The 25,643-nt window shown below is 39.2% G+C and overlaps 2 protein-coding genes across 3 annotated transcripts; both read left to right on the top strand.

The window, feature by feature from the left end:
- Nucleotides 1–655: 655 nt before the first annotated feature.
- On the top strand, nt 656–11,086 carry LOC145785473 (uncharacterized). Its single transcript, XM_082597121.1, has 4 exons — nt 656–814; nt 7,265–7,435; nt 8,791–8,919; nt 10,467–11,086. Exons 1-4 carry the CDS (start codon nt 727–729, stop codon nt 10,838–10,840), a joined length of 762 nt encoding a protein of 253 aa, XP_082453247.1. The 5' UTR covers nt 656–726; the 3' UTR covers nt 10,841–11,086.
- Nucleotides 11,087–13,382: 2,296 nt separating this feature from the next.
- Nucleotides 13,383–25,424, top strand: LOC145785562 (uncharacterized). 2 transcript variants are annotated; one of them, XM_082597219.1, is made up of 3 exons: nt 13,383–13,645; nt 15,061–15,231; nt 24,805–25,424. In XM_082597219.1, the coding sequence occupies exons 1-3, from the start codon at nt 13,555–13,557 to the stop codon at nt 25,176–25,178; spliced, it is 636 nt and encodes a 211-aa protein (XP_082453345.1). In that variant the 5' UTR covers nt 13,383–13,554; the 3' UTR covers nt 25,179–25,424. The 2 variants fall into 2 exon arrangements, with proteins under 2 accessions (XP_082453345.1, XP_082453347.1); XM_082597221.1 differs by lacking the exons at nt 13,383–13,645; nt 15,061–15,231 and adding an exon at nt 24,124–24,295.
- Nucleotides 25,425–25,643: the final 219 nt, after the last annotated feature.

Raw genomic sequence — 25,643 nt, 5'->3', positions numbered from 1 at the left:
TATGCGTTGACGCTCTGCGCTAAAAAACCGCGAAAACTTTACGGCGTAGCCTCAAGCGCAAACTATCCAAAAAAATGTGGCCGCAAGCGTTAGCGTAAACAAAAAGTCTACGCCGCATACTTGCGGCGTAGAATTTGCGGCGTATACGTAGGCTACATCTCTGTTCTTAACCTATGGCAATGGGTATTATTAGGTACCGGTAATAGCCAGGTTTTTTAAAATTCTGTTTAAGGGGCCACCCAATAAATTTTTATGAGGCCGCCTATCATTGCAGCAGCTCCATGACATAAAATAACGACAAGCTTGCTAACATAAAGATCGTAGTTGGCAATTCTATGGACCGCAGAGGAAATGTATGGGAGCGTTTGGCCCCATTCTATTCTTTTGTTCATATTACCTCAAAATATTTTTGTCCACCCCACTCATTTTTGGCTGGCGCCGCACCTGGACACAAGTGTGAGAAAAGAAACAATCCATTGTAAATGACTAATAATATTTGATTTAGAAAGATCATCCAGTGACTTCAGAATTTCCTTCCACGTGTTCATTTCATCGAGTCTAACTCCAAAGTTTTGAAAGCTTTAGCATCACTGAAAGTGACGAAACGTGATTCATTCTTTCCGGGTCACATGACTACTTCTAGGATACAAAAGGCGAATGTTCTTTGGTCTGTCAAGTCAATTGCTTGTTATTTGATTGCCAGAGTACAGGTAAAGGAAATATAAAATGAAGTTTTTGATACATTGCTTCTTCGTGTTGATGGCACTAGCGTGGGGTTGTCAAGCTGCGAACCTACAACGAAAATGGCGTGAGAGTAAGTGTTGTTCCCGACAATTTTCACCAAATCAAACGTCATATAAAAACCGTTCAAGTCTACTGAATATTACGTCATGGAAATTCCTAAAGCATGTGCCAAAATTGCACCATCGTTCATAAGACCTGTTTGGACCTGTTTGGGCCTGTTTAAACAGGAAATATTACATCAGCTTGAACACCTGTTGGAATGACTTCATAATTGTCTTTCATTTATTGCGTCACAGTTACTTTCTACGTGAATTTGAGATATTGATATCTATTCTGGTCATTCGTAAAATGATTGTTTGAAAGTTGGCCGCACATTTAACTGTTGGCTTAGTGCTTGCTAGCTGGACAAAAGTTCCGTCTTTTATCCAAGTAATCTGTTGTGTAGTGACAGTTTAAGTGGTGTACGCGTTGCACCCCCTCGTTTTTGGTAGCCGTGGGCTAATTTTTACAGAAATACACTGTTTGAAAAGAAGTTCAAGTGTGTGTTTCTTCGGTCATTATATGCAGACGAAAGGATCCGGGAACTTTAAGTTACAATTTTCCCACGAAGAAATTATGGTTTACCGCTGTGACCATAAAAAATAAAAGACGGAACTTGTTAGCTGGTGGGCCAAGAAATTAAAGCATAAAAAAAAATAAAAGACGATTCTCTGTCTAGTGTTTGGCACAGAAGCACTTAGAAGCAAAAAAATAAAAGACGAGTTCTTGTTAGCTGGTGGGCCAAGAAATTAAAGCATAAAAAAATAAAAGACGATTCTCTGTCTAGTGTTTGGCACAGAAGCACTTAGAAGCAAAGAAATAATAAAAGAAGATCTTATTGGTTGGTAGTCTAAAGAAGCAAAGAAAATTAAAGACATTTCTTCTCGGTAGGCAACTGAAGAACTTTAAGCTAAAAAGTAAAGACATTTCTTCTCAGTTTGGTACAGAAGAAAAATAACTTTGACATTTATTGGCAAGAAAGAAGATTAAAGGCAATCCATCTGTGCTTGAAGATTCAAGTGGAAGAATCCAAGCAAGTTTTGTGGACGTTTGGACTTCACATACTCGTACAGCTACGGTATCGTGCATTTAAATTCTTTTTTGTATTTTTACGGTCTTTGCAGTTAAGTTTTTTATAACTACTGTAATTTGTGTGTTTGTGTAACTTAATTTTTTAATTGTTAAATTTAGCCCTAACATTTAATATGTCTACACTCGGTGGTGACAGGGACTCGACCGCCGTCGACTCGACTGAGTTTAAGCCTGATGATGTTCTTTGCGGTCGGGCAGGCCATTCTGGGGAGGGACCCATTAACCATTAACGACCCTTTTTAGATCTAAGTTATCTACTTTAGAAGAGGAATTACGGCATTTCCATGCTCTTTTGAGTAAAATTGTTAACTCTGCAATCTTGGCAGAACTTCGTGATAGGGTAGATCCCGAATTTAACTCGTTAAAAAATAACTTCGAACAAAAAGAAAGTGAGTTGTCAGATAGGTTGGATGCTGACATACATCCTGAGGATAGCGCCTCAAATGTAAGCACTAGGATGTCTGAGAGCTCGTCACGGATAGTTGCACAAATTAACCTACAGTTAAGACGAGAGGAGCTCCAGATCCAAGCTGAGGCCGAAGCAAGAGCTGCTGAGGCCATCGCAAGAGCTGAAGCCATACGAGCTGAGGCTGCCGCGAGAGCTGAGGCCGACGCGAGAGCTGCTGAGGCCGAAGCGAGAGCTGCTGAGGCCGCCGCGAGAGCCGAAGCTAGAGCTGCTGAGTTCGCACTCAAAGACGCTCAGTTGAGGGCCGAACAACGTAAAGAGGTAGTTTTAGCTGAATATCGTTCTGAGTTGGGCTCCCGGCGTAGCTCTAGGAAGGGCTCTTCTAGGCATTCCAGAAGTGAACATCAATCACAGTTTAATTTACCTAACCTTTTCCAGACGCCTGTTCAATCTGTAAGTGGACCTGTACAATCCACATGTTTTCCAGCTGTTTCAGGAGGTCTCGGGGCCGCGGCTAAGGGTCTTCCGAATGCTGTAGAGCCAAGGTCTGTGAATTACAACCGAACTTCTCCCCCAGAGCGTACAGGTCACGGGGCCGCCATTAGCAGTAATGCTTTGCCCCCTTCACAGTTTTCTGCGCCGCTAGTTTTTGATCGCCCAGCTACACGTAATTTGGGTGGTTGTGAGAGGCGTATCGTGTCTCCTGATTTTAACGTGTTTGAGGATCGTGATCGGGCTGTGCATGTGACTGAGCCCACTCAGCCCCTTAAGGGATATAGCTTGTCTTCTCCCGCTAAATCGAGTTCTCAACAGCAGGATTGCTTTTTTGAATACCAAAATAGTAGGACGTTCTTCGATAAGGCGGCCTTGATTGGTTACGATGGTAATAATATGCCATTTGTCTTCTTTAAAAATCGTGTTATGGCCTTGATGGCAGCTTCGCCCTTTAAGGGAACTCGTTTGACTTTGTTGCAAGCAGCTTGTGTTAGAACAGCTGCACAAACGATTGCTAATTTGGTTTCCGACACTCCTGGCTTGTCAGAGGAAGACAGGATAGAAATGTCGTTAGCTCGCTTGTCCCAACGTTTTGGAGTTCGTGGAGGTCTTTTCGCAGAACCAGAAATTAGAAAGTATCGCTATGGTAGCAAATTGACTTCGATCTCTTCCAGTGATTTGAAAGAGTTTAAAGATGAATTGTCGCAGTGTTTGCTTTACGCGAAAGCTTATGGTCAGCGTGATAAATTAGAAGGACGTTTTGTTTTGGATTTGGCTAAGCGACTCCCGTTTGACGCTAAGCAGCGTTATCTTGACTTTTTAGGTGATCAGTATGGTAGCACTGAGGAACCTACTTTTCAGAGTTTGTTTGAATTTGTAGTACGGGAGGAAACGCGCAAGTCGACTGATTTTAGCATTATGCTAATGGGCGATTCTGGTGAGTCGCAGCATTTTAAAAAGTTTGGCAAAGGAAAATTGCCTTCATGTCCGGTTAGGCAGACGTCTGTAAAACCCCATGATATTGTCATGTCAGGAAGTTCGCAGTACTCGACTGCTGTTGGCGCACCGCGCGGTGGTGAGGCTAGACGTAAAGACCTACCGGCATGTTTTTGTTGTTCGTCACGTGGTCAAGTTGAATATCATTTTTTGTCTAATTGTAAAGAATTTTTGCGCTTGACACCTAAAGATCGGAGAGATGTCATTGTGAAAGCTGGCAAATGCTTGAATTGTTTGCGCCAGCATATGGTTAGAGACTGTAATCATGCAAATAACTGTCGTAAGTGTGGACCTACCAACGATAGGAAACACTATTTTCTTCTGCATGATTTTTATGTGACGTCACGTGATTCTCTGGATTTGGTCGGTAAAGATGAGGCTGGTGCCAGAGTTCCTGTGCGTAATGTTAAGATTGGAAATGTTAAAGCAGCCTTTAACCGCGTTACTGCTGCTCGTGTTTTGAATCCAATGACTGGCAAATCGAAGTTGGTGTATTGTCAGCATGATCCTGGTTCGCAGTTGACCTTTGTTTCGAGTGACTTGGTGTGCGAACTTGGTCTTAAACCGTATGATAAAGCGTCGTTTAAAATGGATACTCTGGCTGGTCAGAAACCTACTTGTGCTGACCTTGTTAAACTCAACATCCAGTCGTTAGAGACTGATGAACTGTTTTGTGATATAACCTCGGTGGTTAACCCAGCTTGGGCTGACGATGTTAAAACTTTACCTCATAAGCAGGATTTAAGTAGTTTCCGTCATTTTCATGACGTGAATATGTTTCATTTGAATGATTGTAGTACTGTAGATGTACTGATTGGCAATGACAACGCTTATTTGATGTGTGCAAAAGAAGAGCGTGTTGGTGACAATCGTAGTGAACCGCATGCTTTGCTCACTCCTCTCGGTTGGTTGGCTTGTGGTGGTAAGTCACCCTTAGTTGAAAGCGTTGCTAAAGTGTGCAGAGTGCAGACGTCTTCAGAGTCGGATGTCATCTCTGGCTTTCAGCGTAAAATTGAGTCTCGCGATATGGAAATAGCAGACCTGAATAAAGTCATTCAGGATTTGACTTTGCAAAATGAAACCTGTGAATTGTCTCGCAATGACATTTTGGCTAGAGAACTTGTCGAACCGAATATTGAGTTGAAAGATGGTCGATTTGAGATACTTGTTCCGTTGAAGGAAGATATTGATTTACCTAACAATTTTGTGTTGGCGTCAGATAGAGCTGCTGATTTAAAGAAGAAGGCTTTAAAACAATCTGAATTCCGAGGAACTTGTGTAAATGATGTAATGTCTTCTTGTCCTGAATTGTCTGACTTGTTAAACCCTCTGGCAGATGTCTTGGCTAGATTTCGGCTTGAAAGATTTGGTTTCATGGCTGATGTGACCAAATACTTTTTTCACATTTTGGACTCTTCAATTCGTAAGCCCAATTTTATTGAACTGCTTACGTACACAGGCAGTGCCGTTCGGATCGTGAACGAACGCCCTTTGGTACCTTTGAGTGACGACCCTAGGGATTTTACTGTCATCACCCCTGCCTCACTTTTGACCCCATACTTAGACCCATACTGTGCTGTTGGGCAACCACATGATCGTGACCAATTAAGAAGGGATTATCGGTTCAATTTGTCACTTTCTCAGCAGTTTTGGAATAAATGGATCGATTTTTACTTGCCAGGTCTTCAGGGCCGGAAAAAATGGCTAAAAATGGCCGAGAATTTGGAGCCTGGTCAACTTGTAGTGGTAGGTTCTCTCCAAGACATTGGTAAACGTGGGAAGTATCAACTTGGGAGGGTGCATGAGGTAGTTCCACAAATTAGGAAAGGGAAGCCTGTGGTTCGTAGAGCCAAAGTTGCCGTCTGCAACTATGATGAGAGTACGGGGAAAGTGAAAGTAGACTACGTGTTGAGGGATATTTCGTGCCTCGCCCCCGTAAAGAACACCTAAGTGTTAGGGTTTGAGCCTGGTTTTGTCTGCGGTGGCCGACCCTTGTCTGAGCCCGGAACAGTCGGTTATTAGCGCAACCATTGTATATAGCGTCATTTAGCGTGTACCTATGGTACCAATTTCATGTATCGTCGTGTTTATTCTTATTGCGGTTCATTCTTTGCATGCCCTTTGTATTTGCGTATTAACTTAAACGTGAGTGATTCAAACAATTTGTGTATCATGTGTTTTTATTCATTGGCTCACAATTGTCGTCATTTCTTTTTAGTTATGCCATGTCAGACTGTCATAACTAGGGGCCGCTATGTTCCCGACAATTTTCACCAAATCAAACGTCATATAAAAACCGTTCAAGTCTACTGAATATTACGTCATGGAAATTCCTAAAGCATGTGCCAAAATTGCACCATCGTTCATAAGACCTGTTTGGACCTGTTTGGGCCTGTTTAAACAGGAAATATTACATCAGCTTGAACACCTGTTGGAATGACTTCATAATTGTCTTTCATTTATTGCGTCACAGTTACTTTCTACGTGAATTTGAGATATTGATATCTATTCTGGTCATTCGTAAAATGATTGTTTGAAAGTTGGCCGCACATTTAACTGTTGGCTTAGTGCTTGCTAGCTGGACAAAAGTTCCGTCTTTTATCCAAGTAATCTGTTGTGTAGTGACAGTTTAAGTGGTGTACGCGTTGCACCCCCTCGTTTTTGGTAGCCGTGGGCTGATTTTTACAGAAATACACTGTTTGAAAAGAAGTTCAAGTGTGTGTTTCTTCGGTCATTATATGCAGACGAAAGGATCCGGGAACTTTAAGTTACAATTTTCCCACGAAGAAATTATGGTTTACCGCTGTGACCAAGTGTGCAGCAGTTGCATTTTATTCTGATTTAAAAAATGACTTTTTTTACATTTGAATACTGTTAACTTGCAAGAATTGAAACTATAACGATTTATATTTGCTTAGCTGTAGGCTATAGGCTACGTCATGACCATGGTTCAAACTTACCAGTTTCTTTAACTCACAACTATTTTTTTCAAATAAGCTTCAAGAATCGATGCCTTTGTTCAAAAAGATAATCCCTTGTTAAGATAGACTTACACTTATGAGCACACTACAGAAAGTAAAGTGAAAGTCCCGCACTTAGAGATAAAACTTTTGCTTCGTCTGTCTTATGCTACAACAAACGTCTCCCACAAACTGTTTGTTTCTAATTGTGGGTATGTAGCCAACAATGTGGTGCTGTAGAAGTGTAGATTACGACTAACCAAACTGCCATTGATTTGATGAAAAAACAACAACAACAAACGAAAAACTACGTTGGAGATGAAAATGATTTTGATTAGTTTTGTTTGAACAGATTTTCGTTTACTTACAAAAAAATTAATTTTGCTAACTTTATAGCGCATCTTCGATTATTGTATTATACATTGCAAACAAATGTATTGAGTTTTATATGTAGTGAGCAACGCGTATTTAACTATTTAAATAATGATTGTAACGCTTTGTTTAATTTCATAACAAAACGTAAACTTTTCAGATCCTTGCCCGCCTGGTAGACCTTTTGTCTATTGTTTCATCCCTCCTTGTCTATCAGCCTCCTGCCCTGGAAACTCACAGGCAACCTGCTCTAATAACTTCTGCGGAACATGTTCAGCAATTTTTCATGACAGCAATGGACGTGAACTTACAAATGAAGAATGCAATCCAAGTAGGTATCAAATAGAGACAACAACCCATTATAGCCAACTGTAGAATTCAGTCTTCCATAAAAAAAGTCATTAGCCGTAAAAAATACAACGCTGTTATAGATTTGCCAAGCCGAAAGGTAGAAAAAACATATAAAAGTATTACAATGCAAATATTGAACTTTGAATTTTGCGACAGTCCCGGAGGCATAAAAACTTTTGTGTGATAGTATTGCACCATATTCGGCTAACTAAATATAACATGTTGACATCATTTGAATCTCGCTCTACAGTGACGCCAGGCAGTAGCGTAGCCAGGAATTTTGAAAATGGGGGAGATTTGACGGCCGACGGGCGAAGCCTGACGTGGTTTTCGCCAAAGGCGACACCCAGCGGTGGTGGGTCTGGGGGGCCTCCCCCAGAAAATTTGAATAATTATTTTGAATTTGGTGCATTCTGAGAGCATTTTCAACAAAAATTTAGGTATGAATATTACTGTAAAATGGTGCTGTCCGGTGGCATAGCAAAAGGATAAGATCATGTTTTCTTGGACATTTTTTGGTAATAAAGCTAAGTCTCTATGTTTTCTTGTTGCTAATTCTGGCTGAGATATTCGAATGTTTGGTATTGGCAAAACTCGCTGTTTTAATGCAGTTTCGTTTAAAATTAGGCAAACTTTGTTTTACAGACATAGAGACTGAAAGCATCATTCTCAATATCGTGACGTCACACGCGTGCTAAAGGGGATTGTAACCCCCAAACTCCCCCTTGGCTACGCCACTGACGCCAGGGATATCTAAAGAAGGGGATACGAAATTGTTTATTACGTCTGACAATATAAGGGCTTTTGTTGCTTTTGTTTGTTGTTGCATGCGAATTTTTTTATCCACTAAGTGCCGCTAAACTAAGGAAAATTACAGTCGAAGCTTATGGCAATTGAACGTTGGTTTTGAATCTTTATTCTCGGACTGACTAAGCCTTGATTGGTTAATCCTGGTAGTTTCGCATAATTGTAGAGGCTCTTGATGCAGGGCCGGTTACCGAAGTTAGCAGAGTGAAGTTTCAGATTGTTTTTGAAGTCTTGTTGCCAGGGAATTATTCCATTCACAAGGTGCCGCTGAATGGAGAGCAGTCCTGAAATGCGTTACTCCAGCGCACACCCCGAGAGTCGAACCAGCGCTGCTTGATCTTGAGTCAGGCGCGTAATCACTGAGCCAAAGGGGCGGACTGAGCCAACATGGCGGAGGAAGCTTTTATTTCTGCGAATTTAAACTTCTGCTACTGTAGTAAGTCACCACTGAAGCATGAACAGTTCTTAGCAAAGTTTAAAATTAATACAAATTTAAATTGTCAATAAAACCCGCTTCTATTCCTACAGCGGACACATCCAGATGCCCAACGCCGGATCGCTTCGGCACATGCAGTTTTTGCAGTTCTTGCTCAAAAGGAAAAATATGCTGCCCGAATGGTTGTGGAACCAGTTGCATGACACCAGTAGATTTGACACGTAAGTTGAGGAAGTAAAGTAACTTCATTGCTAGGCCTATATAATCTAGACTCTGCAGCACCGTATTATTAACACAATGTGTAAGATGTGTGACAAAAAGGAAACTGGGCTGTATCAGTCACGCTTAGGCTATGGCTTATTGTTGAAATCGGCAAGTTAATTGTTTCACTATACGACGCAACGCAACCACTCAGTACGACTATATTGTCTTAATTACAGTGCGTACTTCGATAACGCTTAGGCTATGGCTTATTGTTGAAATCGGCAAGTTGATTGTTTCACTACATGACGCAACGCAACCACTCACTGACTCAGTACAAGAATATATTGTCTTACAGTACCTCGATAACTTTTTGCTTGCTTTGCTATTCAGTTTAGTTTACGATAGCCTACTTGTACAAAATGGAGCAATGCATCAACTCTGGAGGCAAACGTTTGTGATCACAATAAGAAAGTGTTCGACCGCGTGTTTCAAAACTTCCTTCAGACAGAGGCTTATGATAAAACTGTGATGTTGGCATGTTACAAACATGATACAAATCTTAAAATAACACAAGCCCTTCAAAAGTGGCCGAGGGTAATAGTAGAATAAATCCATCGCAGAACGGCCTCCAACAAGTACAAGTAGCTAAGTAGGCAACACTTTGTGGCACGCCAACTCGTATTTAGGCACCTACAGTTAATGTTGAAATAAAACAAAGAATAAAAATGGAAAAAGACACAAGACTGTTGATATGAAAAATATGATATACGCCAAATACAGTAGAATTCGCCTATAGTGACACCTGAAGGGACCGCGGAAAAAGTGTCATCATAACCGAAGTGTCCCTATAGCCGAATTCTACTCAACTGTTGCGTATGCAAACGGGACCTTGCAACAGGTGTCACTATAGCCAAAGTCACTATAGGCGAATTCTACTGTATCAGGGCTGTGGAGTCGGAGTCGTAGAGTTGGAGAGATTTGACGTGTCCGGAATCGTTGTTAAAATAAAGGCCGACTCAGTCTCCGGCTTGATACAAAACGATGAATAACAAAATTTTTGTTTGCAATCATTTTTTCAAAATATTGTTTCTTGTTCTTCGCATTGCACTCTAAATCTTTACCAGGAAATACAAGTGTTGTTCTTGTCAGGTTTTGAGTAAGTCACCGTTTAATTTCGATCATAGCTTTAGTGAAATTAAAAAAAGCGTTTTAGTGTGAGAGCCTGCTTCTCATTGGTAACAAGCCAAAATTGTTTTCTCAATGGACAGTGAACTATATAGCAACTACTGACCTGTAAAATAACATGCTGCATGTTGTAAACTACAGATGAAGACACATTCGTCTGGTGAAAGCTTCAATTTAATGTTATACCATCTGCTATTTCTTTGGTTGTTATATATCACATTGCTCATTTACTTTGAGTCATTGATAAACTCACACAAAGGTATTGCATTGATTAAACGTTTTATGACAAATTTTAATCTTTGAATTGTACCTTGTCATGCTAGTTGCGTAAATCATAATAATTGCATAACAGTCGCATAAAAACTAGTTTAATTTGCAGCTCCAGCACAGTGTCCACAATTGGTAACTGACGATAAGCTTTACACAATCGCTTGTAGTGATGGCATCAACGCAGGCTCTGTCTGTAATCTGTCGTGTCACAAAGGTTTGAAACTGCTTGGAGACCACACCGTGACTTGTCTAGCCAATGGCAACTGGGATAGAAAGCTCACATACACACGATGCCAAGCAGAATGTCAACCTGGTGTTCAAGAATTGAAATGCAAATTGAAAGAACATCCTTGTGCAAGCGCTAAATGTCCTTTCTTTCCTGAAGCTCTCTGCTTTGCGGATTTTTGCGAAAAATGCGGACACGGGTTTTATTGGAACGGATCAATACTTTCTGAAGCGGAATGTTTCCAACAAAAAGGCTAAAACGGATACCAGGCAGCTTTTCTCAAAGACTCGAAACAAATGAAACAATTATCCGTTGACGTTAACTTTACTTTGCTACAAATTTTATTGTAGCGATATGTTTGCAAAGACATATGGCAATTATGGCATATGTTGACATGTCACATATCAAAATCCCCTTTTCTGCTACAAAATTTGTGTTCGCATGTGTTGGTGTGTCATTCTGAAACTAATATTATCGTGTTAGAATAAAACAGTTAATTTTGATGTTCTGTTGATATGAATTACAGTGCTAGAACTTAATGTAGCCTGTAATATGAAGGATTGTTATTAAACATTGTGTGATGCGGTAATCGTACGGTAATAATAGAGCTAGAGAGCCATTGTAGACATTCACGATAGGCTACCAACATTTGCATGTTACAAAATGTATTGAGAGATCATTTTAAGGAGAGATTAATAGGTCCAGTAGAGTAGGCCTACGCAGGGGGACCATTGAGCCATGCTTTTTCCCCATAAAAAATGTTGATTTTTCTTTAGCGTTGTTGTAATTGTTTAGTGTGAACATGTTATTGTTCAATAGTGGTCTTCGGTAGCATGGCCGTATTAACCGTCCATCGTACCTCTCCCCCGAGGGGGAAGGGCATAGTTGTTTAGGGGCCCACCGATTTCATTTAGTTTAATTTTTTTGGATATTTGAAATGAAACAAATGTTGCAAATATTACTACAGGAGCTCGATATTTGATAGCTTAAATCACGCAAGGCTCTATTTACCGCTTCCGAAATCCTGAATAGTAGGCCCACATCTCTGCTTAGGGGCCCACCCGTATTTATATTAAGTTGATGTAGCGTTTTTTGACAATTTTAAATAAAAAAATGTGACAATACTGATACAAAACTCGACATGTTATAGCTTAGGCTGCATCAATAGGTTTTGTCTTGTTGATCATTATTAAATAATTTGGAATGACTATTTTAAATCAGAAAAACTAGTAAATCTACGCTACTTTGTTGGAGTTTACAGAAAAAGTAGGCTACTACGCTCTCGCATTCTTATAAAATGTCTTTCAACGGTTGATAGTATAAAGACTTGTCCAAAATTAAATGCTCGTGCAACAACGAAGATGTTCAATAGTGACAACCAGAAGTGTTGACAGGGATTATCCACCATACACTGTTGCATAACCCCACGTCGCCGAAGTTTTTGTGACTACCTTGTTGAAGTAGGCTGTTTCGCATTCGACCTTGGTCACACTATTAATGTCAAAACCTTGGTCACACTATTAATGTCAAATGATATCGAACACTCCCCCCCCCCTCCATTAAGAAAATCTAGCGTGCGCCACTAAACGTTGGCTACTCTCTCTACGCGTGGTTCATTGGGTTAAGTCAGCTAACTAGTAACTCGTCGTCTACGTAAAACCATAGATGTAAAGCATTGTATGAGACGTCAAGAGTGTTGTATCACATTTTTGTTCTGTTTTCAATACAAAATCTATCCAAATGAGTAAACTAGATGCTGCAAATTAAAAAAAAAACTATCGTCAATGCAAGCTGAGTATGGTAGGCTAATCTTACACAACATTACTTGGTTATTATTAGCAAACGTCGATTTTAAATTCGTTTAGTTTTTAACTAAAAAAAATGCTAAATGCCTCCCCGTCTTTGAGAAAATTCCAAATGCCACTGAATAGGCCTAATAGCTGATCTGAAACCAAAGCTGGAGTTGACATTTTGTAGTTAAGGCCAGTGGTTCTTAACGACTCAACACTGCCGGACCGGTAGAAATATAAAAATTCTTTTACGCGCGGTTAACCAGACTATCGAAGGCACGTTTATTTTAGGACAGATGCAAAACTAAAAAAGCATGCAAAACGATGCTCAAATACTCAGTGTAGCTACTCAAGCATTTTATTATGTGGTGGTTTGATGTAGCCTACTACGCAGTAGCGTATCCAGAAAACAAATTTTGGTGGCATCAGATTTCAAATTCAATCATTTTAGCTGAGCACAACAATCCCATGTCGTCCTAACAAACGCGTCTATTGAACTCGATTAATCAAGCCCATGCTAGTCAAAATAAATCATTATGACCAATTGGAATTATCTCACCTTTCGTCTTATTTCCGAATCACTGTGATAACAGTGCAATTTTTTAATGACTTACTTTTTGTGACACAAAAAAAAGTGCAATTTCATGTTGACTTATAGTGATTACGTTTAAATTTAACTTCATCTTCGTGATAACTAACTTTGGTAGAGATAAATCTTGGGTAGGCTTATCATAGACAGATCATTGATAGCAAGTTAATGGGATTGAATTGCATAATTCAAAAACAATACATCAAACCAACAAACTAACAACATATAATCCAGACGTTTTTGGCAAGACAAAAATGGAAACAAACAACCCCCTGTTAATGCTGAACAATATTTGATTTACAAAGAACATTTAATGACTTTACAATTTCTTTCTACGTGACGCTTTATTCATGTCATCGAATGCAAGTTCAAAATTTTGAAAACTTTTGTTTCTCATCACAAAAGGTGGCCATCAAAATGCGATTCATTTTTTCCTGGTCACATGACTACTTCTGGTAGACTATAAAATCGCATGCTCATTGGACCGTAAAGTCACTTGCTTGTCATATGACATTGTGTGTAAGCGCTGAGTGCTGTAACAGTTGCTTGCTACGTGATTCAGAGATTCAGGAAAAGGCTTTAAAAAAGAAAAATGAAGTTTTCGATAGGCCTACATGGCTTCTTGCTTTTGATGACACTAGCGTGGGGATGTCAGGCTGTGAACCTGCAACGATGGCTTGGCAGTAAGTATTTAATATTTTCGTTTTTGTTCCGATTTAGAAAACTATTTCTTTACATTTGAATAACGCTAACTTGTAGGAGTTTAAACCTACTAATTTCCTCGAACTAACAATATTCTTTGCAAGTAGGTTATGTCCACACTATAGAAACTAAAAATAGAAGTCCGGAAAGTCCCGCAATTAACATACAACAAACGTCTTTCATCAACTGGTTGTTTTTAATTGTGCATCTGTGCAGTGTGGAGCTGCAGAAACTTGCTTTCACTGTGGGATCATTCCATGTCAACTGATTCAAAAATCAAAACACATTTTGTCACCCAATGTTTCAGATTTTCCTCGCATTTCATATAGGCTACTGTATATAAAGAACTTTTGTTACTGATTCCAAAAAACTAACTTTTTTTAAGATTGGTCAAACTTTCACTATGGTAAATAACCAATTGCCACTCGTCGTCGTCGTGTGAGCTTTTGGGGTCGAGGGTCTATCCTTTTACCACCCCAGATTCACGATGTTACCGGACTGCACTGGAAGATTACTAGAGAGCAGCCAATCTTTGGTTTCATCATCCATGATGCGCAGATCTTCCACTCCGTTAAGTGGCTTGAAGATGGTTCGTACAGCCATTGATGATGTGGTTTGCGGTTTGTTCCTCGGCACCACATTCACAAGAGGAGGAAGAAGCCATTCCCCATTGGTGCATGGTTGAGCGGAAAATCCCGTCGCCCGTACGAAGACGGTTGAGGCGCACCCATGCCTGTCTTTGTAGTGTCAGGCCGATGGGGCGTGTGTCGGCATCGGAGATAAACGAATGGAGTCTAGTGATAGGCTACTTGACTTCCATTCAGAATCCCATTTATGGTCCGCCCAAGTAGCCGCAGAGATATCTTGCTAATCAGCTTCGTTGTTCAGAAGTTGAGCCGCTGGCACGAATGGGTGTCTTGATTTCAGTCGATGAGGATGCTCGTTTGGGAGAGCAAAGAATTGCCACTGATGTGGTAGAAAGGAAGCAACGGAAGAGACTACTTTGGAGAACAAAATAATTTTAATTAGTTTTGTTTGAGCAGGTTTTAGCTTCGAAAATTTTAAATTTAGATTTAGCACATCTTCGATTATAATCGAAAATTGTAGCTTAGATTGCAAATTATTTGTATTGATAATTTAAAAAATAGGAACTGATGTCTCTCAACCTCTGTTCTGGTTCCTCGGTGTTATCAAGGCTGAAAAGTTATGCAAGGCTCCTTCATTTAGGATGCAACTAAACATAATAAGCAAACGAAATTAGTCAGATACGGAAAGTTTCCGAATCTGACTAATTTTGTTTACTTATTTGTATTGAGCTTAGAAAGTAGTGAGCAGTGTGTATTGAATAATGATTGTAAACGCTTTGTAAAATTTCATAATAAGGTAAATTTTTCAGATCTTTGTCCGCCTGATAGACCGGTGGCTTTTTGTTTCCTCCCTCCTTGTCTACTTACCTCCTGTCCTGGCTACCAGCAGGCAACCTGCCTTAATAAGTTTTGTGGAACATGTTCAGCGATTTTTCATGACAGCGATGGACGCGAACTTACAGACGAAGAATGCAATCCAAGTAAGGCATCAAATCGAGCAGTGATTCCCAAACTTTTTTGATTCGCGTACCATTCAGCAGTTTCATACAGTGTTCGCGCACCACCTACTGTATATTCAGACAATCTTCAACATATACTATAAAAAGCAAGGAAGTTTCACGAAAATCAGCACATGAATTGTTGATAAGTTATTGAAGACTAAATAGCTCCAAGACGGGCAAGACTAAATATAATTAAGCTGTTTAGCTGTCGCATAAGTAGAAAACCAATAAATAGACTGCACTGCTACAGCTACGATCAGTAGCAGCATTGAAAACTGAAAAGTTTTGACTTCTGTTGAATAACCTACGTTAGAGGTTCTCAAACTGTGCGTCGCGACGCCCTGGTGCATCGTTTCTATTTTCCATCTGCGTAGCTGCCGTAGCAGAATGATACCGCTTCAAATCTAAACTCTTTTACGGTAATAAAACGCTTAGACATAGCCGTGAGAAATGGAGGTGCAAAAGGGGCGGTCGCTCTCTCGCTACAGAAAACATCGTAAGTTTTGAAAATAATGTCCAGTTACTTGGGCAAATTGTAAAATATCGTAAATTGCTGCATTTTTAAAATATGATTGCAAAGAAAAAATTTGGTCAAATTTTGTTTGTAACCCCAAAATGTTTTGTTCTCCTACGGCTATGCTTACAGATAGTAAGCTATTGTCCCCTAACACGTGCATGAGAATCATCAATCAATCAAGTTTATTTCGGCATAGCTCCACATTCATTTTCAATGTAGGCTACACATCAGGAGATATAAACAATCGCTTTTTTGATATGTAAACTACACCATGGAGGCACCGAAAAAATCATGCGGTTATCTAAGTCAAGGTGCCCCCACAGAGAACCCATTATTACAGAACTAGCAATTGGTTATGGCTTTAACAATCACATTGCGCAATTCTAACTAACTTTGCCGAGAGACAAATAAAGGCTAGAGACACGAACAAATAAGTAAAACTGACTGAAATTCTTATCGCTGGGTGCGTCGCAAGTCTAGTAAACTTTTCCAAAGGCGTCTCAACGAAAAATATTTGAGAACTGCTGACCTAAGTGTTGCGGCACAAACGCTGGAATCCCCCCCCCCCCCCCAAAAAAAAAATCAATTGACACAATAATGCACATTGTGCAATCTGAAAGTTTGCGCAAATTGTATTACTTTATTTTTACACTGGTGTTATAGCGAAATGCAATGCTGGCTGTTCTAAGTTATAGTGAGCCTATCAGGCTTGTGCTGATGCCAGGCATATCACCTTTTTTATGTTATTTTTGCATAGAAAATATATGTATTTTTACATTATCCAACAATAACATTTTTTTATTGTTGACGAGATTTCTAAAATTAGATTTGGTATTTTTTCCTGATTTAAAAATTCTTGAAATACGCATGGTATTTTTTATTGAAATTTGCAACCCTGGGTAGTAGCAGTACTGTAGTAGCCTATAGTTTATTTATTAATCTTCCTATTAGGTAAGTTGAAGTAAGTTTTATAGAATTAAGAATAGTGCAATAGCTCAATTCATAGCCGTACGAGCCAAGGGGGCAGGGGGCGGGCAGTGCACCCCTGTTGTTTCAAAACATCGCAAATTCGTGCAAAATCTTGCAATTATTAGGGCAAAAATTGCTATATGAAAAGCTACAAAATTGCATGAATTAAGAAAAACTATAAATTAATATCTTTTACCGATCAAACTAAGTACAGCCTCTTATTTGCACAAGAAATGTGCCGCAAAATTTTCATGTGGTACACCCGTATTGATGTATTGTATTGCATGCAGGGCCGTAGCCAGACCGCAGAGCTAGGGGGGCCAACTTTTTGTTAGGGGGGGCCAAAAAAATTTAAATGATTTTGGCATTTTAACCTCTTAAATACCGGTATCCACAAAAATTACGATATATCAGATTAGTGTTAAGCCCAACACTGGTCTCTTATTTTATCCGCTAGTTAAATCACGGCAACCATATTACAATGACCAACATAACACAGCAATTGTTGACTTGTATAAATAGCGTTAGGCTACTTGTTATGAGCAGTAGCGTAGCCAGGAATTTTGAAAGGGGGTGGGGTTGACGGCGAGTTTCGCTTATCGCGACACCCAGCGGCGGAGGGTCTGGGGGGCCTCCCCCAAAAAATTTTGAAAAATTACTTTGAATTTGGTGCATTCTGAGAGTATTTTCCACAAAAATGTGGGTATGAATATTCCTGTAAAATGGTGCTGTCCGGTGGCATAGCAAAAGGATAAGATCATGTTTTCTTCGGCATTTTTCGGAAATAAAGCTAAGTCTCTATGTTTTCTTGTTGCTACTTCCAGGCTAAGATATTTGAATGTTTGGTAATGGCAAAACTCGCTCTTTGCAGTTTCGTTTAAAGTTAGGCAAACTTTGTTTTAGAGACATAAAGAGACCCCCCCCCCCCTTGGCTACGCCACTGGTTATGAGCAAAAACTTTAACTGGCTCGAAGAAGCTAGTGCCGAGGATTTTGATATACAGTAGAACTTGGATAACTCGTCACTCTAGGGGGAACAGAAAAAGTGACGATTTACGCGAACTGACGACCAATGCAAACAGCCAAATTTTGCCATTTTTTCGTGTCGCATTAATTTCATGGTGCTCCGCGACCTAATTAAATGCGATAGTGGTATTCTCCTTTTTGAGGTGCTATTCTTACCAGATTCATAATCCGCAATAATTTTTTCTGAATTTTTTAGGAGGGTGTTCAACGTCGTCCTTGGTAGGTCATGTTCTTCAGAAAATTTAGTCTTGTTCCTAATTTCGCCTTCTTTGAATTTCGTTACAATTTCATACTTAGCTTGTAAGTTTAAGCACTTTACCTTTCTCTTCGTCATCCTGCGTTGCTGCAACTTTTGTTTACACGAAACGGTATTGTCGCAAATGAATCACGCACGTGGTGAACAGCGCTTCTCTTATCGGCAACAGAGCACGTGCGCGGTGCTCGCCCCCCGCAATCGACCAGACCTACATACTCCACGCATGTGCGTCTGGCCCGATAGAGTGTGTGCGTGCACACGTCTTAGCGCAGTAATTTCTTCTCGAAAGAGTCTGTAAATGCCACGCCAGCATTTGGATGGATGACAACTTAGACGAATTTTACGTCCCAGGGGAAGAAAAACAGTGACGACTTAATCGAATTGACGAATTATGCGATGACCACTTAACCGAACTTGATTGTGTACAAAAGATAGGCTTTCTGCCGGGACCTGGCAATCATTGACGACTTGGGCAAACTGACGAGTTTTCCGAAGACGAGTTATCCAAGTTCTACTGTATATGATTACATTCCGCCTATACACCCGTGAGCTAGTCTATTGCAGTCGCGGATGTTTGGATGCAAACCGTCTCACAAACAAGTCTAAATCGATAGATTTCGATACAGAATGTTCAAAGGCCATAGCCTAAGCACCAAGTTTGCCTGTCTTGGTTGTAACATGCTCCGTCTAGTGGGAGCGTCAACCCTTGTTAACCCTTTGCTTTTCAACGTTTTTTTGGAAGTTAACTGCTCAAGGGGGGGCCATTTTTGGATCAAATTCAATCAGCTGTTACGAGTTATCCGCTGATGCTATTTCAACAGAAGTTGCACTGGTGTGAAAGCAAATCATTTGTCTATAAGTTTGAAAACTCATTATTTTAAAATTTTATATGTTAAACTTGATATTTCAATTTTTGCAAAGGTACCTAAAAACGACAATTTTGATTTAACTTGCCGCCTTTAATTAACCGTGCTAATCCGATTTCATGCAAACTTCTAAATAACAAAGAGCTCGATCGAACGCACGAAGTGTGTGTGCGGTGTGCCGAATCATTGCATTGATTAGAATTTACGACTTGCGAGCAAATCTTATTGTAAGCTACTCAGTACTCACTGATTCTAAAATAGTTACAATCAGAGTAATATTGTTACACGAATTTGAAAAAAACAAAACTGCGTTTGTTGTCTTACATTTTTGTCCTAAACTAAATGCATTCCGAAACTCATGGCTAGCTTCTAGTTTTATGGAACCAAATTTCTCATAAGTAACACCTTAGCCTGCTTGAATAGCTGTTTACATCTTCGTTTGTGTATTTTAGGTCTACAATTGAGTTTGTAGTATGAATATTTTTAGTAGAGAGAAGACAATTGAACAAGTTGTTGAAATAATCTGAAATTTCTAAGTTCAAATTAGGTGCTTTTGAAATTGTGGATTTGTGTCAAGTCGCATCACAAATATCATGCAGGCCACATCATAAGTCATTTCGCTTACGAGTGTTTATAAACATGACTCATAAATTACATCCACAAAAAATACAGCATTTACATCAACAAAGCTAAGTTCGAAGCTCACTTTTTATTGAAGATTGTGTCAATCAATTTGAAAATACATTTTTAGTCCGCCAGCGTCGAAATAATGCAACAGCGAATTGAGGAACATGCGTAAACAAAGGAAATGTGAAATAACCCACAGTCAGCAAATCTACATAAATTTAACGTTTACAAATGTTGAATCAATGTAAAAGGACTGGATTGCTGACTGGGTCCTTATTGTTTGAAGCACTAAAAATACGCGTAAAAGCGACAACGTCAGCAAGGCAGTGATTATGTTTCTGGCCAAAAAAAATAACGTTTGACTTCAAAGATAAAAATGATTATAACGAAGCTTCAAAGTTTGTCGTAAAACATTTTACTGAGATACAATAAACATAATCAATTTGTGCCAGATTGTGAGAAGACTTCCTAGATTCTTTCCAACCATTTGCATGATTGCAAATTATTTTCTATAACTTTACATTGCTAAAAAATGGCTTCTTTGTTGAAACAACGTGGCTACAATTCTATAAAAAATTCTTAGGCCTACTACATTGAAGTAATGAAATTTTTTTTGTGATTTTGCTGATGACGTTTTACAATATCCGAGAAGTAAAAAATAATAATGATGAATTATTTTACAAAACCGTGGTTTGCAAGTGCTTCACAAAAAATTGTTGGGGGAAAATTTACTATTAGACGTAAAACGTTTGTAAAAGAAATTTGTCGGTTTACGTATTTATAATGTTTATTGCGCTGTTATCGAATTATAAACTGCCTGTAGGCTATTGTCTACCTTTGTGGTTGCCGGCCAGCTTAGAGCAGCATGCAAACTAAGCGTTTATGGTATTTGCATCGTGTTATGATTCTCGAAAATTTCCCACAAGGTCTTTATTTTTATCGTGATATTTTGTGCCTCTTCTGTCCTAAACTTGAAGTTATTGTGCAGCACTATCCACATCGGTTTTTAGACTCAGTCTTCATTGAAAATCTTTTGTGTGGTGCATCATTTCAAGTAGTGTCTTTCCCTAAACTGTTACACAAATCGCCCAGAACCAGGTTGATTATTATGTATCTTACAGCAGTTGAGAGCCCGTTATTGTATGTGTGGAATTATTACTGTAGATGTCTGACTAAATTCATGCCAAAGTCGAGCAAATTCTGCTTTCGGGATCCTTGCCGTTATTTACTGTATTTTTTGTTGATAAGTTTAGGCAGCATTTTTCCAAGATAAATGAAGACATCGGTATTGTTCGTCACTTAGATTTAGTTTTCTCAGCATTATTTATTCATTCTTTGATCCACTAGTTTGTCCCACTTTTGGTATAATCGGATCGTTTATAAATGGCGGGTCTTCACAATAGCCGGCCTCTTATACATTGGCGCAACGTATTCAGATGTTGAATCAATGATGAAGAAAGCTGATTTGTTGTTTGTCTTATGTGACGCCTAAATTTATGCCTCGTCTACAGTACAAAATATTTTGTAATGTACATTGTGTACATTGTACATTTTGTTTGTAGGCCTACATTACAAAATATTTTGTAATGTAGATGAGGCATTATCATCTTTATTTTGCGCTCTTTGAAACAAAACACAGTGCACTGTGAAACAAAAATACAGGACATAACAACAAGTAGGCGACATAAAGCAGTGAAGGGACGCCATCGAGTTAGCTGCTACGTGCAAATGGAGCCTATCTCATAATTTTGAGTGTATCTCACAATTACTGTTTGCAAAAACGCTATTTCTCCGGCTTCTCCCAAAAGCATTTGCAGTGATACATTTCCTCAATTGCAAGTTTTGTCAATGAGAGCATTTCCATAGAACGTTTATTTCGAAACCAGGTTTTCGTGTCTTTATCCAAGAAAAGATTTCTTATTGTAACGTTTTTTATTCGTCAATGAATATTATCTGCTTGAAACAACTGTTTTGAATAGTTTGTGGCCTCCATAGCCTACTATTTTGATCGTGGATTGCTATTCTTCTTTGTAGAGCTGATAACGCAAAAAAGCTTGCTATTATTGTTTCTAATTAACAGCTTTGCGATCACTGGCTTTTCTTTGTAGCATAAGAAATAACGCGCTTTGTATTATTGAGGTCAAACCAAACAAAAGAAAGCAAGAGGATGCTTCTCTCTGCTCGCGCATATCGATGCACGAAGCAATTATGAGCTTATGGCTTGTCATCGCAATGTAATCCATTTCACGCTTTGCTGGAAGTTAGCTAGAAATAGCAAAAATTCACCAAAATCTTGAATTTACAAGAAAACTACACAACTTTTAGCATCAAATTTAATATCATCAGATCCGCCTGGCAATTTTAGGAAAAGTCAAGAAAAACCAAGTGCATGGCGTTACTGTGCTTCAAATAATTAAAGGAAATATGAGGGGGGGGCCAAATCTGGCCTCCCTTTGAGGAGCAAAGTGTTAACACTGAGAATCCACACTCACAAACGGCAGTGCTAGATCCAAATGTAGCAATATCTGCTGCAAGGTTGAACACTTTACAGATTAGAAAACTAGAAACAAAATTTATTTACACTGATTGAAGAGAAAAAATAAACACTGCTTAAAAGATTACGGTTTATATTTTGTATGCGTTGTCTTCAAAAACCACTTGCTTTACCACTGCACATTTTGCGATTTATCTCTGCACAAATTTGGTTTATCACTGCACAAATTGGTTATCACTGACCCTTAGAATATGGTACCGAGAATAGCGACAGCTGATATCAAATAGCCTAATTTGTACCGGTTTGTAGGCCTGCTGGAAAACCATTCCCTCTTTGTTAGGTTATCATTCTTTCTCAAAACATTTTTATTTTGCACAGTTTCTGACAATTTTTCTACCAACCTAACACGTGTTGGCCTTGGTTGAATTGAACATGTTGAGGTTGCCAAAGGAGGAGGTGGGGGGGAGCGAAAGCTGTTAACTAAACAAAACAATTGTAGTTAATTGGGCCTAGGTTGGAGCTCTGCAACGGGAAAGATGGGCAAAATCATTACAATTGTAGCTGTTGCTCGAGAATGTTGAAATTTTGCCAGGGGGGCGAAATTTTTTTCAGGGGGGGCGAGGCCCCCCCTGGCCCCCGGCTGGCTACGGGCCTGCTTGCATGGTGATCAAACTGTAGTACAAAATGCATTTAACCAACTGCATCATGCCAATTTGGGCCGCCACCAAAATAAGTTTCTAATACTTTTGTGAAACTGCCCAAATCAAAACGTAAAATTTGCTATATAGCTAATTTTATTAATTTTTACAAATGTATCGTGTTGATTTGGGCAGCTGAAAACATGAAATTATCTCATGAAACTGATTAGTCTGTTTATGCAACTGCCCAAATTAGCGTGAGGCAGTTTCCCCAAAATAAACAAATTCATTAATTTTTCCCATTTACAAAACTGTATCGTTTAGATTTGGGCAACACAAAATATGAAATTATCTGATCATAGTCTATTTATAAAAATGCCCAAATTGGCATGATGCAGTTGCCTCGGCATCAAAATTTACAAAGTCTTTAATTTTTTTCATAATATCCATAAATGCATCATCTTGATTTGGGCAACTACAAAATATGAATTTATATAAATCTGGTGAATACTTTTATAAAACAATTCGTGTGAAGAGGTTACAATACTTTTTCAATTTTCAACCATAAACGGACATAGCTATAAGCAACACCACAACATTTAACAAAAAAATGTTATACCTGTTAAATGTAGTGTTAATGTTGTGGTGTTGCTTAGCTTTGTTTGTTTACTCTTATAAAACTACCCAAATTAAAATGATGCAGTTGCGCCCCAAAATAAAAAAAATATTTAGTTTGTTTATGCAACGGTGTTATGTTAATTTCACCAACATTTGAAATGCTAGGCTATTGCTGAAATATATAATCTCAAACCAATCATAATATATTCATTTATTTCAAAGCTTTCCAAACTTAAAACCTGCCATGCAAGCTGGCAAAATATTTGCTTTGCAAGATCTTGTGTGAAACATGGCAGCTCCACTTATTTTCATTTATATCTTGACTTCTGTTCTGTGGAGACAGATCCAGTTGTTTGCATTAACTTGACCTGCTTTTTCTGGTTGCAAAAAAATGTTGGCAAGCTGCATGCGTATCTTCAAAGATGAATTCAGTTGTTCTATCTTGATTACTTTAGTAAGAAATTCTAGCCAGCTGGTGATCTTGTTTTGCTAGTTTTTCATTGTTATCATGCACCACATACATTACATTTGGGCAATTTCTATAAAAGCGTGTAGATTTGGGCAAATTTACGTTCTGCCCCCCCAAAATGGTTTGGTCTTCTACGGCCATGGCTCAATTACTGTGACAAACTGTTGTATGTGCATCGACAACGCACGGGTACTAATAACTGACACGGCGAAAAAGCACAATAGGATAGCCACTTCAGAAACTTCAAAGAATCGACCTGAACACCCCGCGGCGGCGAGAAGCGGTGTCATTTTAAGTACGTGGTATGCATTTGGGAGGAAAGTCCACCAGCTTAGCTTGCAGAGGCCAGGCTGGTGAGTTGAGGTACGTGGAGGGGAGAGTGTAGATTGAAAACTGTATGCAACCCGTCGGCAAACTTTAGAATGGCAGAACGGGCAAGGGAGACATACTTACTTGCCCTTTTAGATTTCGCAGAAAGGTCGGCCCGTCGTGTGTGGTGGTTGGAACCGGCAGTAAGCCACCGCCGAGCAGCGCCCACGTCTGCATCACGCGACTGTGGCACAGGTGTGTTTGACTGTTATACCCTGTCTGGGAGACGAAATTTTAGTAGGCTTATAATACGTAGCCTACAAGCTTTTTGTAGCATGTCGAAGATAGTTGTGGGCCGTAGCCCGTGAGTGCTTTTAAGTATTAATCAAAGGGATGGGCATAAGCCTATTGTCATTGTCACTATTGTCGCAAATCACTTGGCTGACATTTCTAAATTAGCCCCCTCCAATTTTTTTTCGGGGTGCGCTACTGACATACAGTGAACTAAACATGTTTGTAGAACTACTGATGAAGACACATTCGTCTGGTGAAAGCTTCAATTTAATGTTGTACCATCTGCTATTTCTTTGATTGGTATACCTGTATATCTCATTGTTCATCTATTTGATAAACTCACAGAGAGATATTATAGAAAACGTTTTATGACAAATTTTAATCTTGGAATTGTAGCCTACCCTGTCATGCTAATTGCGTAAATCATAATAATTGCATAACAGTCGCATAAAAACTAATTTTATTTGCAGCTCCAGTACAGTGTCCACAATTGATAACCGACGATAAGCTTTACACAATCGCTTGTAGTGATGGCACCAACGCAGGCTCTGTCTGTAATCTGTCGTGTCACAAAGGTTTGAAACTGCTTGGAGACCACACCGTGACTTGTCTAGCCAATGGCAACTGGGATAGAAAGCTCACATACACACGATGCCAAGCAGAATGTCAACCTGGTGTCCAAGAATTGAAATGCAAATTGAAAGAACATCCTTGTGCAAGTGCTAAATGTCCTTTCTTTCCTGAAGCTCTCTGCTTTACGGATTTTTGCGAAAAATGCGGACACGGGTTTTATTGGAACGGATCAATACTTTCTGAAGCGGAATGTTTCCAACAAAAAGGCTAAAAAGGATATCACGCAGCTTTTCTCAAAGACTCGAAACAAATGAAACAACTATCCGTTGACGTTCACTTTATTTTGCTACAAATTTTATTGTGGCGATATGTTTGCAAAGACATATGGCAGTTATGGCATATGTTGACATGTCACATATCAAAATCCCCTTCTCTGCTACAAAATTTTTGTCAGCATGTGTTGGTGTGTCATTCTGAAACCAATATTATCGTGCTATAATAAAGCAGTTAATTTTGATGTTCTGTTGATATGAATTACAGTGCTAGAACTTAATGTGGCCTGTAATATGAAGGATTATTATTAAACATTGTGTGATGTGGTAAGCGTACGGTAATAATAGAGCTAGAGAGCCATTGTAGACATTCACGATACCAACATTTGCATGTTACTAAATGTATTGAGAGATCATTTTAAGGAGAGATTAATAGGTCCAGTAGAGTACGCAGGGGGACCATT

This window comes from Aplidium turbinatum, chromosome 16, assembly GCF_918807975.1.
Source record: "Aplidium turbinatum chromosome 16, kaAplTurb1.1, whole genome shotgun sequence".
Taxonomy (NCBI): Eukaryota; Metazoa; Chordata; class Ascidiacea; order Aplousobranchia; family Polyclinidae; genus Aplidium; species Aplidium turbinatum.
The sequence above is the reverse complement of the archived record's forward strand: the minus strand, read 5'-3'. Positions and strand labels throughout refer to the sequence as shown.

Excerpts from the sequence above, each read along its gene's own strand:
- LOC145785473 (XM_082597121.1), top strand. The coding sequence starts at position 727 with ATGAAGTTTTTGATACATTGCTTCTTCGTGTTGATGGCACTAGCGTGG. Across the intron at positions 7,436-8,790 it reads AAATGAAGAATGCAATCCAA|CGGACACATCCAGATGCCCA; the intron begins GTAGGTATCAAA and ends CTATTCCTACAG. Across the intron at positions 8,920-10,466 it reads GACACCAGTAGATTTGACAC|CTCCAGCACAGTGTCCACAA; the intron begins GTAAGTTGAGGA and ends TTTAATTTGCAG.
- LOC145785562 (XM_082597219.1), top strand. The coding sequence starts at position 13,555 with ATGAAGTTTTCGATAGGCCTACATGGCTTCTTGCTTTTGATGACACTA. Across the intron at positions 13,646-15,060 it reads CCTGCAACGATGGCTTGGCA|ATCTTTGTCCGCCTGATAGA; the intron begins GTAAGTATTTAA and ends TAAATTTTTCAG. Across the intron at positions 15,232-24,804 it reads AGACGAAGAATGCAATCCAA|CTCCAGTACAGTGTCCACAA; the intron begins GTAAGGCATCAA and ends TTTTATTTGCAG.